Here is a 12,958-nt window from a genome sequence, read left to right on the forward strand (position 1 = left end):
AGACAGAAAGGGGAGAAACGCGCTACGGCAAAAAAAAAAAAAAAAAAAAAAAAAAAAGTAATTTAGAAAAGCGTCTGTAACGTAAATGCTTCAGGGCGACACCTACACCCAGAGAGATTCAAGTATTTCCCAGTGAGCGTGGATTGTGGTCGGTGAAAAGCACGAGCCTGCAGAACGCCTCTCCCCACTCTGGCAGTCACCCTCACGTAACCGGCCGGCCGCAGCAGCCTCGCGAGCTACCACTCTCCGTACAATACCTATGCGAGTTTCCCATTTATTCGAACTCAAACGGAAATAATAATAATTATTTAAAAAAAAAAAAAAAAAAAAAAAAAAAAAAAAAAGGGAGAGTGAGAGAGAGAGAGGACGAAGAGACGAAGAAACCCCAGGAACGCATTCCCTCCTGCCCCTCCCCGAGCCCCGCGCCCTCCGTCGGGCGGCAATAGAAAAATAGAAGGAACTTCTGCCCGGGGGGCCCCGCGCTGAGCCCCGGGTGGTTATCTGGTGAGCGGTGCCTCCTCTCGCTGCTCCGGCGAGGAGACCGCGGCCTTGCCCAGCACGGCGGCCGAGTAGGGCAGGAAGCCGCTCTCGGAGCGCTGCGCGCTCGCGGTGCACGGGAAGTCGGCGGCGGATCCCCGCGAGCCCAGCGCCGAGGCCGCCGCCGCCGCCGCCGCGGTCTGGCTGCTGTGGCAGCTGAGGCACGAGCACGGAGCCGAGCCCCCCGGAGGACCCGAGCCCGCCGCCGCCGCCGCCGCGGCTGCCGCCGCCGCCGCCGCCGAGGCAGCCGCGCCGCTGTTGAGGCCGGCGGCGGCCGGCGCCTGGTAGAGGCCGGGATGGCGGAAGCTGCAGAGCAGCTCGGGGCGGGAGTAGGGGTGCGAGAGGGCGCGGAAGGTGTCCAGCGGGCGGATGGAGGTGGCGAAGGGCGCGGCGGCGGCCCCCGAGGCGGCGGCGGCGGCGGCGGCGGCGGTGACCCCGACGTGCGGGTAGTAGTGCAGCGGGACGTGCGAGTGGAAGGGGTAGGGCAGGCTGCCCGTGGCCGCCGCGTGGGTCATCATGTAGGTGTAGAAGCTGGGGTCGGCCGGGTGGGGCCAGGACATGGCCAGGCGCTGCCGCTTGTCCTTCATGCGCCGGTTCTGGAACCACACCTGCGCGGGGACACAAGCACAGAGCGGCCTCAGCTCCGTTCCGCGCCCCGCAGCCCGGCACCAGCGGGCGGCCGTGCCCCGGGGGGAGGGGGGGACGACTCGCGGCCCGGTGGGTCTCTGCGGCCCACAGCTAACGTTTCCCCTCCGATACCCACCCCGCCTCCCGGCCCTGCGGTTCATCCCTCTCCCCGCGAGCTGAACGGCCGCGATTTCTCTTCCCTCTCCTCCCTGGGAAATGGGCTAGCGACGAGATCCTACGTGATCGAACAGCCGAAGGGGCAAACGCAACCTTCCCGGTGCAGAGACAGCCAAGGGCTGCTCCGCCGCGGAGCCCCGGGGGGTGGAGGGTGGGGGGGGCTCCGTACCTTGATGGTGGTCTCGGGCAGGTTGAGGGCGGCTGCCAGCTCGCAGCGGCGCGGCCGCGACACGTAGTTCTCGCGGTAGAACTCCTTCTCCAGGCGGGCGATCTGCTCGCGGGTGAAGGCGGTGCGGTACCGCCGCACCTGGTCTGCCCCCGCCGCCGAACCGCCCAGTGCGCTGCCGCCGTGCAGGCCCAGCCCGGGGGCGGCGGGAGTGCTGGGAGCCGGGCTGCTCTCCGCGAAGCCTGCGGGGCGAGCAGCGGGCTGAGAGCGGCCGGAGGGGCTGCCCCCGAACCGGCCGCCCTGCCCCGCCGAGAGCTGTCAGCGTTACAAATCGCGGCTGTTAATGGGATCGATACGGTTGAGGTTGGGTTGGGGTGGGTTTGGTTTTTTTTCCTTTCATTCTTTCTTCCCTTTTTTTTTTTTTTTTTTTTTTTTTTCTTTCTTTCTTTCTTTCTTTGAGCAAATCGGGCTGCGCGGTGGCTGCGACCACCGTGCCTCGGGAAAGGCTCGGACCCGTTAGGGGCGAAGCAAAACCGAGCAGCCCTAAGGGCGATTTCTCTCGCTCGTTCCGTCGAGGCTGCCTTGCTTTCTTTGGCACATTCGACGAAAAAGGCATGCACCGTGCCCCTAGGAGATCCGCGCTCACCTGGCTCCCCCTCCCCAATTACTGCGATAATAACAACCACCGTCCGTCACCGCGCCCCGCAAAGCGGAGACAGACGGGGCTGCCTCTGAGTCTCTGCTGTAAACAGAAGAACGGTGAACAATGCCCAATTATTCTTAAATGGCCACGGAATGGCAAGCTGCGTGTACACAGAGAAGGGCAAACGCAGACAAATAAGGACCATTTCCTCACACTTCTCTCTGTCTCACTAATTTAATATATGTATGTGTAGCTACATACACATCCACACACATATATATACAGCTCGAGAGACGCGCCGAGCTCCAGGAGGTCGGGGAAAAAATAAGAAGGGTTTCCCTAGCTCCGGGTGAGTGAGTGGGTGGGTGACGGTGCCCACATCCATCCCTGCCGCATCCCCCCACGGTGGTGGCTTTGGGCACGCACACACGCGGCCGAGCCGCGTCCCGGCTATGGGAACAGCGCGGCGAGCCCCATAATATTTTACAGCCCCGGCGCTGCCTCCGCGGAAGAGAGAGCGCCGTGGGCAGAGGGCTGCAACTTCGGCGGTGGCGGCGGCATCGCCGGGCTCTGGAAACGCGGGCGGCGAAGCGCGGGGCTCGCTGGAGGCGAGAGCGGCGAGTTACCTTTGGTGCTGTTCTCCTTGAGCTGGGAAGAAGGCAGGCTGGCCGGGGAGCGCAGAGCCGAGCAGCCCACCTCCACGTCGCTGTTCATCTCTGCCTCTTGAGCCACTTCGGGATAAAGGCTGATTTTCTTTCTGCTTTCCGACGGCGGGATTTCGGACGAGACGGTGCTTTCGCCGCTCGGATGCTGCAGGTTGAACAAAGTGTCTATTTCGAATTTGCCTTTGGCGGAGATGTCCCCTATCGCGCCGTGCAGGGAGGAGGAAGTTAGTCTCGGGCTGAGGCGACCACTGTGCTGCGAATTTTCGAGGGCCTCCAGCACCGCGTTTCCAGCTGAGTCTGACAAATTCGAGAGCCTTTTGCCAGCCGTAGGGCTGTGCAGCCCTCTCTCCATCAGGATCATCTCTTTTCTTATTCTTTCCATCATCTCAGCTTTATAAAAAATGTCAAAGTTGCAGGGCTGGTCCTGTACTAATGATGAGCTGCGGCAGGGGCTAATTCACATTCACCCCGGAGAGTGTCTCTAAATATTATTATCTCTTTTTGAGGGAGGCGTAAAAACTGTGGGATGCCAAAGCGAGGGAATGACTGGTCAAAATGACCCATACATCCTTTCTAGCCCGAAATGTCATTCATCAAAAAGTAGCGCTCGTCATTAAGGTACGAATGACGCTGTTCGAATAATCATTTATTGTAACAGGTTTATAAGCAAATAAATACAAGCTCCTGTCAGTGGATAATGAAGGCGGCTTCTGAGCAGACAAATATATCCAGGTGGAAAGAAAGAGAGACGAGAAGTGAGGAGCAAAGCTCTTGTCCTCAGCTTGATCAGATCCTGCTTGAATCGCTCTGGGGTTTGGCCTCTGGGGTGAAATTGACAGTCTGATTAATAAAATGAGCTGTGCAACATTTCCCCCTTCATTTAGGTGCATCATTATGCTCTGATTTTTGTTTTGTTGCCTTTTAGGTCCTAATGATGCAGCTTCTTTCTCATTTGTCCTCGGACAGAACCACACGCTAAATGTTAGATAATGCTTTTCTTTATTATTAGCTCGGAGGCGGATTAGATCGGAGCCGCCGGCAGAAGAGCGGCGGGGAGAGCATCTCTGCCGCTGACACCTCGTTACTTTTCCCTCCCATTTTCCGACCGCATTCGTACTTTTATCCCGGGATTTCGGCAGCACCCCCTCGCACCCCTCACACCCCGAGCCCTGCGCTGGGACCTGACGTGCCCGCTGCTGCCGACACACCGCGCTTCGGGCGCACCTCCAGCAACCGCCCGCAAATTGAAATAGCAATTAGCGGCCCTCATTTCTAATAGATCTCTTCGTTGCGTCCTTACATGCAGTATTCTTTCTGCTTCCCGTAACCCTGTTTACCGACGAAGCTGCCCTGTGGGACAACGCTCGCTCCGATAGTGGGCAAAAGAGCTCGAAGGGTACGAAACGCAGCCGTGCGGCCAGCGGGTTCCTCTATCCAGCCCTTCTTCCCTCCCAACCTCCCATTTAAGAGCATTATTATGACAAATAACAGAATGACCGATGTGCGGCCATTGTCCCCGACAGGGACTGACCCCCCCTCCCCTCCCCCTGAATTACCTGTGGCTCCGTAAGCTCATCGCTCCGTTCCGTGCCGCTGCGGGGCTACGGGCTGCCACGCTCCGCACCCGCGGCGTTCGGGAAGTGGCCCTTCAGAGCTAACTTTGCCCGTAATAATGACGCTGATGGCGACCATTTAAGCGAAGATAGATCCTTTGTCGTTAGCATCTCCGGAGCGCTCCCCGATAGCTGCCCGGCCTTTATCCCCACCGTGATTTCCACCCCCCCGCATCATCCCGTGGTCAGAGCCCAAGAACCCGAGGGTTTGGTGGCCCAACGCGGGTCGGATTTTTGCAAGCAGCGCTCTCCCGCTAATGTCGGTCACACACATCTCCTAAGTTCTGGTGCTCTTGCGCATGATTCATAGCTCGAAAATGGGATACTTGTCAGATTTTTTTTTTTTAATAACGTGTGAAAGTCTCCCTAAACATTCCGTGAAATATTTAGGAAACATTCTAGGCGTTGTTTGAAAAATCCACCCTTCCATTAACGATCGTTTCATGTCAACCCTTTGATATGTGAATTTCTCCTGCACTGTGGTGTCCTGCGTTTTACAGCCCCAAAACCAGACTAAAGTCAATAGCGACTTTTCCTCGCCCGCGGGTCGTTGCGGCGGGCACAGGGCCGGGCGGACACCGGGGCACTGCGGCGGGACGGGGCTGCGCGCAGCGGGGGGAGAGAGAGGGACGGATGTACTGGCGGTACCGCGAGCCGGAACCCCACAGCCGCCCGCACTGCCCGGTGGAGGGGGAGCGGGAGGTGGAGAGGAAGCGTGCGGCGGGTTTATTGCTGTCGTTTGGCGCCCTCGTCTGTTTTCTTAAACGCGGTGACGGAGCGAGCGTCTGCCCCGGCCTTCGGGGACGCCGCCGCAGGGCCGCCGAGCCCCGACGGAAGCGGGCTGCGCCCCGAACGCGGCACCACGCGGGGACGGACTGCAGTGCGGCCGGCGGGAGGAAACGGGCGGGAGCGGCCGTGCGGGGAGTGCTGGTCGGCGTCCGTTTCATTTGGGACCTGTTAAATAATTCCGGGTCCTCGTTTACGTGCAGTGCACTTTAAATTATATCTACGTTCATATGCAGGGGACACAACACGTCCTAATAATCTCTCGCTAAGAATCTGAGCGACGAAACCCTGCTCCCGTGTAGTCAGTGACTTACATCGGCAACCCATCAACAAACCGCCCATCTGAGATAGGCACTCCCAGCACACCAGGCGCATTTACCGCACTGATGTTTCCCTTTCTCTATTCCTCCCTCCCTCCCCCCCCCCCCCAAAAAAAAAGAAAAAAAAAAAGCACAACCTAAGGAGCCTCCTGCTTCACACAGATATTAACGGGCAAACGAGGAGGAAGTTGCAGAGAGCGACAAAACAGACGAAGTTTACTCAGTTGTTCCTATGAGTTTAAAAAGCTGCTCAGGCCCGGGGCCAAACTTTTTATTTTTACCTTGAAAGTTATTACCCCAGGCATCAAAGAATATTTTCAGTACACTTTTATTAAATCTTAGCCTGGGAGAAAACATAAGGTCACTCCACTTAATTAGAACGCGGCTCGCAGCGAGACAGCCGCTCCCAGGGCCAGAAGGAGAGCGGGGCGCCGACTCCCCCTTCTGCCGCAGGGCTCTGCGGCCACGCGACATCTCCGCGCAGCGCAGAGCCGGGCCGCTCGGGGCTCTCGGAGCGCGGAGCCCCGCGCAGTGCCCGCGGCGGGCAGCGACGGGCGCGGCGTGCGCCATCTGGCGGCTCTGCGCTGCTTTGCGCGCGCGCTGCGCGGGGCGGAGGCTGCGTGCTGCCCTGGGCCGCTGCCGCCCGCATCGGTGTGCCCGGCGCTGCCCCCGCCGCACGCCGGTCCGCAGGGAAGGTCGGGGCGCTGCGAGGTGGTCGGTCCGTGCTTCGAAGCGGAAAGAGCTGCGGCGTGTCCCCGGGTCACACGGGGCCTTCGGCACGTCGCGCCCCGAGGCACAAGGGCTGCGGTCCGGAGGCGCCCGTTTTTGCCGTGTTGATGGTCGTGCGATTGTTTGTGAGGCTGGCTCTGCAAACAGACGGACTTCCCTTTACCCGATAAAGCGGGGCTCCGTCCGAAAAGCCGCTGGACAGGAGTTTATGTTCAGCCCGGAGAGCTTGTCCGGGCCGGGACACCGCGGTTCCCGCTGCGCTTCGGGGCACGCAAGGGTCGGAGAGACTGCGCTCACCCGACAGACCGAGGGCAGAGCCCGAGAGAGTTCCGAAGGAACTTCTCCACCCTCAGAACTGATTATTTTTTAACGTTGAAATAAAGAAAGAGATGAGAGTACAGTAAAAAAATGAAATGAGTGTAACAAAAGAGATGAGTGTGCATAAAGAGATGAGAATACATAAAGAGATGAGGGTAACAAAGGAGATTAGGGTACTTAACTAGAAGAAGGTACATAAATAGATGGGAGTAAATACAGAGATGAGATGTTACGGCACAGGTTTGGAGATTAAAAGCCAGTTTGACAGTTTTCTCCGCGTTGCTATTAAATCTTTTCATTCCAGTAAGTGCCTTGTTTTGAAGGACTGGGAAAACTAAAAGGCCGTCCGTTCGGCTTAGCTATGAAAAGTGCACAACGAGGCTGTGGGGAAAGTTTTGGAGTAAAACAAATAGATTGTTTACTCTTCGCTTGTTTTCTCCCTTTTTCCGGACTACGTAATGTATACAATATACAGAAAAGAGGGTATTTCTGCGGCAAACGTTTACAGAGAAGCAACCTCGAAAGTCCCGGCTACCAACGGAGACCGAGCAGACCCCTAGCTCCGTTAGATCATAGCAAAGGTATTTGAGGAAATGAGATAATTTCGGGAGGCGGTGGGGGGGTGGGGGGGGGAGGGAGAAAGAAAGTGGGGAGATAGGAACATCGGGAAAGTGGGACTCAGGTACTTTGCCCTCGGCTTCAAAAGGCTAGCGGAGAACCGAAGGTCCGAAGGCCCTTTTGAAGCCGCGGGCAGGCGGGCGGGCGGGGGGATGAAAGCGGTGGGGGCGAGGCCGGCCCGGAGGCGGGAGCGCGGCGTCGGGGGGGCCCCGTCGGTGCGAGCCGGGGGGCTGCGAGGCGGCGGGAAGGTCACATGCTCCGGCGGCAGCCTATGAGCAGCCCCCCGGGCTGAGGCAAACTAATCTGGGGCCGGCCGCCCCCACCCCCGCTTCCCCCCCCCTCGACCCGGACTTGCTTTTTATAAACGTACCGCCAGGATCCAACCTGTTGGAGGCAAATAACAATTTTGCGCCATGCCCGGCCGGGGACCGCGCCGCCGCCCGCGATGTGCAAGGCCATGAGCAAAGAAGCAAGCTGGGAGATGGAAGGACTGCGCGGCGACAACAGCGGCGGCGGCGGCGGCGGCGGCACCCCCGGGCAGTGCCGTAACTTTCTCTCCTCGCCCGTTTTCGGCGCGGCGCACACGGGCCGCGCGGCCGCCGCCGCCGCCGCCGCCGCCTCGGGGTTCGCCTACGCCGGCGGAGGGGAGCGCTCGGGGGCGGCGGCGCGGCCCGACCCCCCGGCCAAGGACTGCCCGGGCTCCGGCGCGCCGCCCGCCGCCCCCGCGCTCGGCTACGGGTATCACTTTGGCAACGGATATTATAGCTGCAGGATGTCCCACGGGGTTGGGATCCAGCAGAACGCCCTGAAGTCTCCCCCCCATGCCTCCATTGGCGGCTTTCCCGTGGAAAAGTACATGGACGTCTCCAGTCTGACCAGCACGAGTGTCCCCGCCAATGAAGTCTCCACCAGGGCGAAGGAAGTGTCCTTCTACCAGGGCTATACAAACCCCTACCAGCACGTTCCTGGGTACATAGACATGGTCTCAACGTTTGGCTCTGGGGAACCGAGACACGAAACGTACATATCCATGGAGGGCTATCAGTCCTGGACTCTGGCTAATGGCTGGAACGGCCAGGTGTACTGTGCCAAAGATCAGACACAGAGCTCGCACTTCTGGAAATCGTCCTTTCCAGGTACGCGAGGGCGAGAACCGCTCCGAGCCGAGCCGCGCCCCCCGCGCCCTCCGCCGGCCGCCCCCCAGCCCTCCCCCGGAGCGGCCCGAGGCTCGGGGGGATCTCTCTTCCCCGGCCGCCCAGGAAGCCGCACCCCGCGGGGCACCCTGGCTGCGGTGCCTCGGGCTCCTTCTGCTTCTCCCGTCGCGCCTCGGTCTGTATTTCCGTTTGCGGGACGGTGGCGCGGAGGCTCCTCCGCTCCCCGGCAGCCCGCTGACCCGGCCCCAGAGCACTTAAGAGGCCGCGAGCAGCGGGGTACGCCGGCGCTAACCACATGCAAACAAAGCGGGCAGCGTGCAGCAAAGGGCCGTCTGTACGCTCTGCCAGCCCCGCCGCGCTGCTCGCAGTGATGACAGTCCGTCAGGAGCGGGGCTGCCCAACGTGCGGCTAATGGGGCAGTGTAAATAATAATAAACTGTAAACAAGCCGCCGTTATTTATTTGCCCGTGAAAAGCAGCGCCCGACAAGTATCAGCTACCCTTTAAACGCCTGTCATAAAATTCTAATTTTTCACGTCGTGTCTTTTCCGTAGGGGACGTTGCACTAAACCAGCCCGAGATGTGTGTCTACCGGCGCGGGAGGAAGAAGAGAGTGCCCTACACCAAGCTCCAGCTTAAGGAACTCGAGAACGAATACGCCATTAACAAGTTCATTAACAAGGACAAGAGGCGAAGGATATCCGCGGCCACAAACCTGTCCGAGCGCCAGGTCACCATTTGGTTTCAGAACAGGAGGGTGAAAGATAAGAAAATAGTTTCCAAACTGAAAGACAACGTTTCTTGATCGATTACTCGCGGACAGTGATGGATATATAAAATCCGTTTATGACCAGCTACGGACTTTTGGAAAGACTTGAAAATATATTTAATTTTTTTTTTCTTCTCCTTCCAGCGGTGGCGAAGTTTTGTGAATTGTTTTTTATTTCCGTGAAAGTCGGCGTTTTTCTCTCGATCGAAGGGGAGCGCCGACAAACCTTGACTTTATCGTTCTGTTTCTTCCTTTTTTAAAAAATAATATTAATATTAATTATATTTTCTATCCTTCCCTCTAGGCCAGTATAAACGAATTTAAATGTGTCGAACGGTTCCACTTATAACTTTCTTAAACGCTTAACTCTTTGGGGAGGGGACCTGTGATTTTTATCTCCAAACATCAGCCGGTGCCCAAAAGTGTCAGATTTGATTTGTTGTATCGTCGGAAAACTCGAGTAAGCGGCATTCCCGCAGTCACCGCTAGCAAAACCCACATCCCCGAAGTCCTCATGGGGCTCCGCGGATTTCGGAAGCAGCGGCTCCGGAAGGGAATTGTTTGCAGTGGGATCGCTATTTTTATTTTTTATTATTTGATTATACTGGCGGGCGATCTGCTACCAGCTTTTCCTGGGGTACGGAGCGCGGCCCCAGCTCCTTTCGTTCGATCCGAAGGAGCCGCGATGCTCCCCGCAGCAGTGCCCTGGTGTCCCTTCCGGCCGCCCCGTCCCGTCCCGTCCCGAGTTGCGCACGGACCTCCGTGCGGACCCTGCGCTGCGCTTAAAGCACTTCCCGCTCGGAGAAGTGAAGTTCACCGCTAACTTTCAGTTTGCAAAACTAAACGGGTGTTAATGACAGAAGCAATAAATGATTCATTTCAAAAGATGCCATAATTTATGTAGGCCGAAAGGCCGGGACTCGGTTGGGGTTTTGTAATTTTAAACCTAGCGTGCATGTTATGCTATACACAGGGTGGTCAGCTTCTGGGAAAGAGAAGCGATGTCCTCCCTGTTCATGTGCCTCGTGTAATTATTAAATGGTGTGTGTTTCGATCTAGTATTATTTATTATAATATCCTATTGCTCTAAACGCTTTGATTTGCCGTGTACGTGGTAATACATACAGTCAGACTATTTCTCCATAAACCATTTTTATTTCCCTTTTCGTCTCCAAGTCTGCTTTCACGTTGTGCTGGAAGTACGGTCTGAGCTTCCCAGCCGTTAACGATGTTGCCAAACTGTTTCTGAACCACCTTTAATAAAACGATTTCTTTTCGACATATCCGAAAAGAAGAGGAAATCGGCCTTCTTCCCGCAGCGGGGCGTTTCGTGGGCCGCAGCCCCACACGGGACATGCTCGGGTTCTTCCGCGAGGAGAGACAGAACACTGGGGGACGTGGAGGGAAAGCCGTACCCGAGAGGCCCTTTTCCGCTGAGGAAGGTTTTTGCGAGGAAGAAATGCTGCCGGGGAGAGCGGCCTCTCTCCGGTGCCCAGGCTGGCTGTTCTGCCTACCCTGGGCCGGCCCCAGTGCCTTTGTTCGCCTTACCGAGGCTCTCCGGCTCCGATGGAGCCCCGCTGCCCCCCACCACCGGCACGGACGGGGCCCCTATGGGCTCCGCGCCCGGCGGCAACCACCGGGGAGCCATCTCCCGCCTTCTCCGCCCTCTTCCTTCCCCTTTCTCTTCCGCTTGCACACTCGCGGACATTGAGAGGGCATTTTTTCTTTCCCCCTGTACCGGACCCCCCAAAACAAGAATTCGGAACACTTAAGGATTTGTAGCTAGCGGTGTTTTCTGTTCGGTTCTGGGGAAAAAAAAAAAAAAAAAAATTAAGAAGTTGGGGGGTTGGTGGCACACCGTGCCTGGAGGAGCCCTCTCTGATGCTGCAGCCTTGTTTTCTTTGCATGAAAAAAAAAAAAAAATCTCCACATTCTTCTTTTTCGGGCTCCTGACGTCTCCCCCGCAGCATCCCACCAGCCTCAGCGATGCTGCGGGAGCTCCGCACCGCTCGGGTCCGCAGGGCTGCGTCTTCCTGCGGCCTCAGCGTCGGGCTCCGCGGCACCGGGATTTCGAAGGCCGAGGCTGAAGCTCCCTTCGCGGGGCAGGAGAAAGCCCGGACGGGCCGGCAAATCTGGACCAGCTGCAAATGAGCCGCCCTCTCCTTTTCTAACAGCGTGCGTTAGAAAGGAGCATTAAGAAAACAGCCGCCGGGATGCGGGCCACTGCTGCTTGCGGGGCGGAGCCGAACGCCGGCCTCTCGCCGCCGGTACCGGAGCCAGTGAGGGCCCGGTGTGCTCCTGGCCCGACACCACCGGGAGCCCGGTGCCTGACTCCGGACCACGCTCGACCCGGCTCCGCTGTCCACCGCACCCTGCCCGCGGTCGGAGGAGCTCAGAGCAAAGCCCTACGGCCCGCCGGACACACGGACATCCTTGCGGAGGATAATGCGGACCTCGGCGGACCGGGTTGCGGATGCGCGGTTGAGCGGCGCTGCGCTGCAGGGCCGGCCCGGGCCCGGCATGGCTGAGGCAATCCTGCCATCTCCTGGACAAGGGCCGGCATAGGCGGCTTCCAGCTCTTGCCGGGCGCTGCGCGCTCATATGCGGAGCTGCCCGCGTCCTTCCGCTGCGGAAACGCGCGGGAGGGATTGCAGGGTGGTCAGCGAGGAGGGCGAGGCCGATCCCGTTGCCTGTTAAAAAATAAAAATAAAAAATAAAAAAAGAAAAAGAAAAAAGAGAGAGCGGAAAGGAGTGTGTGAAAGCAGAGCCCCGGGCCGCACGGTGACATTTCCTGTGCAGACACCGGCAGCGGACACCGCGGGAGCGGCTGTGGCTGCCAACAACGAGCCCGGGGCGGCCGTGCGCTGCGCGGAGCGGTGCCCGCATCGGGCTGTGCGCAGTGCTTTCCCTGCCGACCTCAGCACAAAGCTCGCTGCCCTCCCGCTCCTCGGGATTTTTCTTTCCATATTTCTCGCAGCATTAATTAGCGGTTACAGATGAGCATTAATTGGAAGCTCTGTTTTCTCTAACCTCGTAAAAGTTAGTTTGAAGTGTCACCTTTCCGGTAACGGGCAACTCACAGCCGTTTCTCGTGTTTATTGCGAGGAAAAAAAAAAAAAAAAAGAAAAGGAAAAAAAAAACGGTCTTTAAGCACAGTGCGCTCCTTCTGTCTTCCCAGAGCCGACGATTGGAGTCAGCTCTTTCGTAAAAGGCGATCATGAAAAGAAGTGGTCACCTCGGCTCGTGGGGAGAAAAAAGGCAGAAAACAAATAAGTTAATAAGAGGGAGATGCAATTGGCAGACATAACTCAAACAATAAAAATTAAGGGCAGCGGTCAGTAATATCCTCCAGCGACGCTTGTGTGGTCCGTGTGCTCAGGGGAGAGCAATCGTTTCAACATTTCTTCCAGGGCAATGAAATTACTGCAGAATTCACCCCAATTTCCCATTAGACAGAAAGATGAATTTGATTAGGAAAACGTCAAGTGGGGCAGCGTCTCTGATCTCGGCGTGGAAATAAAACCGAGTTTAAAACTATGATTAAGAACACAATAACACGGAAAATTAACCCTACCTGTTAACTGGGCTCGAGTTTTAATATCGAAGCCGCGAAGGTGACGACGTTCGGGAACTGGGGTTCGGCCCGAAGCCGGGGTCCGCTCGGACCCGGGGATCCATTCGGGAAGGGCCGAGGTCAAGGGCCGAGGCTCCCGCAGCGGCCGCACAGCGCGGAACCGCCTCGTAGCTCTCAGGGCTCCGGCCGCTGCCTGCCGGGCAGCTCCAGCCCTTGGCCTTGCAGTCTGCTGTTTTATGGGGATATCGCGTCTCTGGGTGAGA

At 57.8% G+C, this 12,958-nt stretch overlaps 2 protein-coding genes across 2 annotated transcripts; one reads left to right on the forward strand and one right to left on the reverse strand.

Annotated features, from left to right (window-relative positions):
- Window positions 1-497: 497 nt before the first annotated feature.
- Window positions 498-3,200, reverse strand: EVX2 (even-skipped homeobox 2; the record flags this gene model as incomplete). The annotated part of the gene is made up of 3 exons (XM_079538738.1): window positions 498-1,145; window positions 1,511-1,749; window positions 2,777-3,200. The coding sequence occupies 3 exons, from the start codon at window positions 3,198-3,200 to the stop codon at window positions 498-500; spliced, it is 1,311 nt and encodes a 436-aa protein (XP_079394864.1).
- Window positions 3,201-7,656: 4,456 nt separating this feature from the next.
- On the forward strand, window positions 7,657-9,157 carry HOXD13 (homeobox D13; the record flags this gene model as incomplete). Its single annotated transcript, XM_079538969.1, has 2 exons — window positions 7,657-8,335; window positions 8,907-9,157. 2 exons carry the CDS (start codon window positions 7,657-7,659, stop codon window positions 9,155-9,157), a joined length of 930 nt encoding a protein of 309 aa, XP_079395095.1.
- Window positions 9,158-12,958: the final 3,801 nt, after the last annotated feature.

This window comes from Tetrao urogallus (genome assembly GCF_951394365.1).
Source record: "Tetrao urogallus genome assembly, chromosome: 8".
Classification (NCBI taxonomy): Eukaryota; Metazoa; Chordata; class Aves; order Galliformes; family Phasianidae; genus Tetrao; species Tetrao urogallus.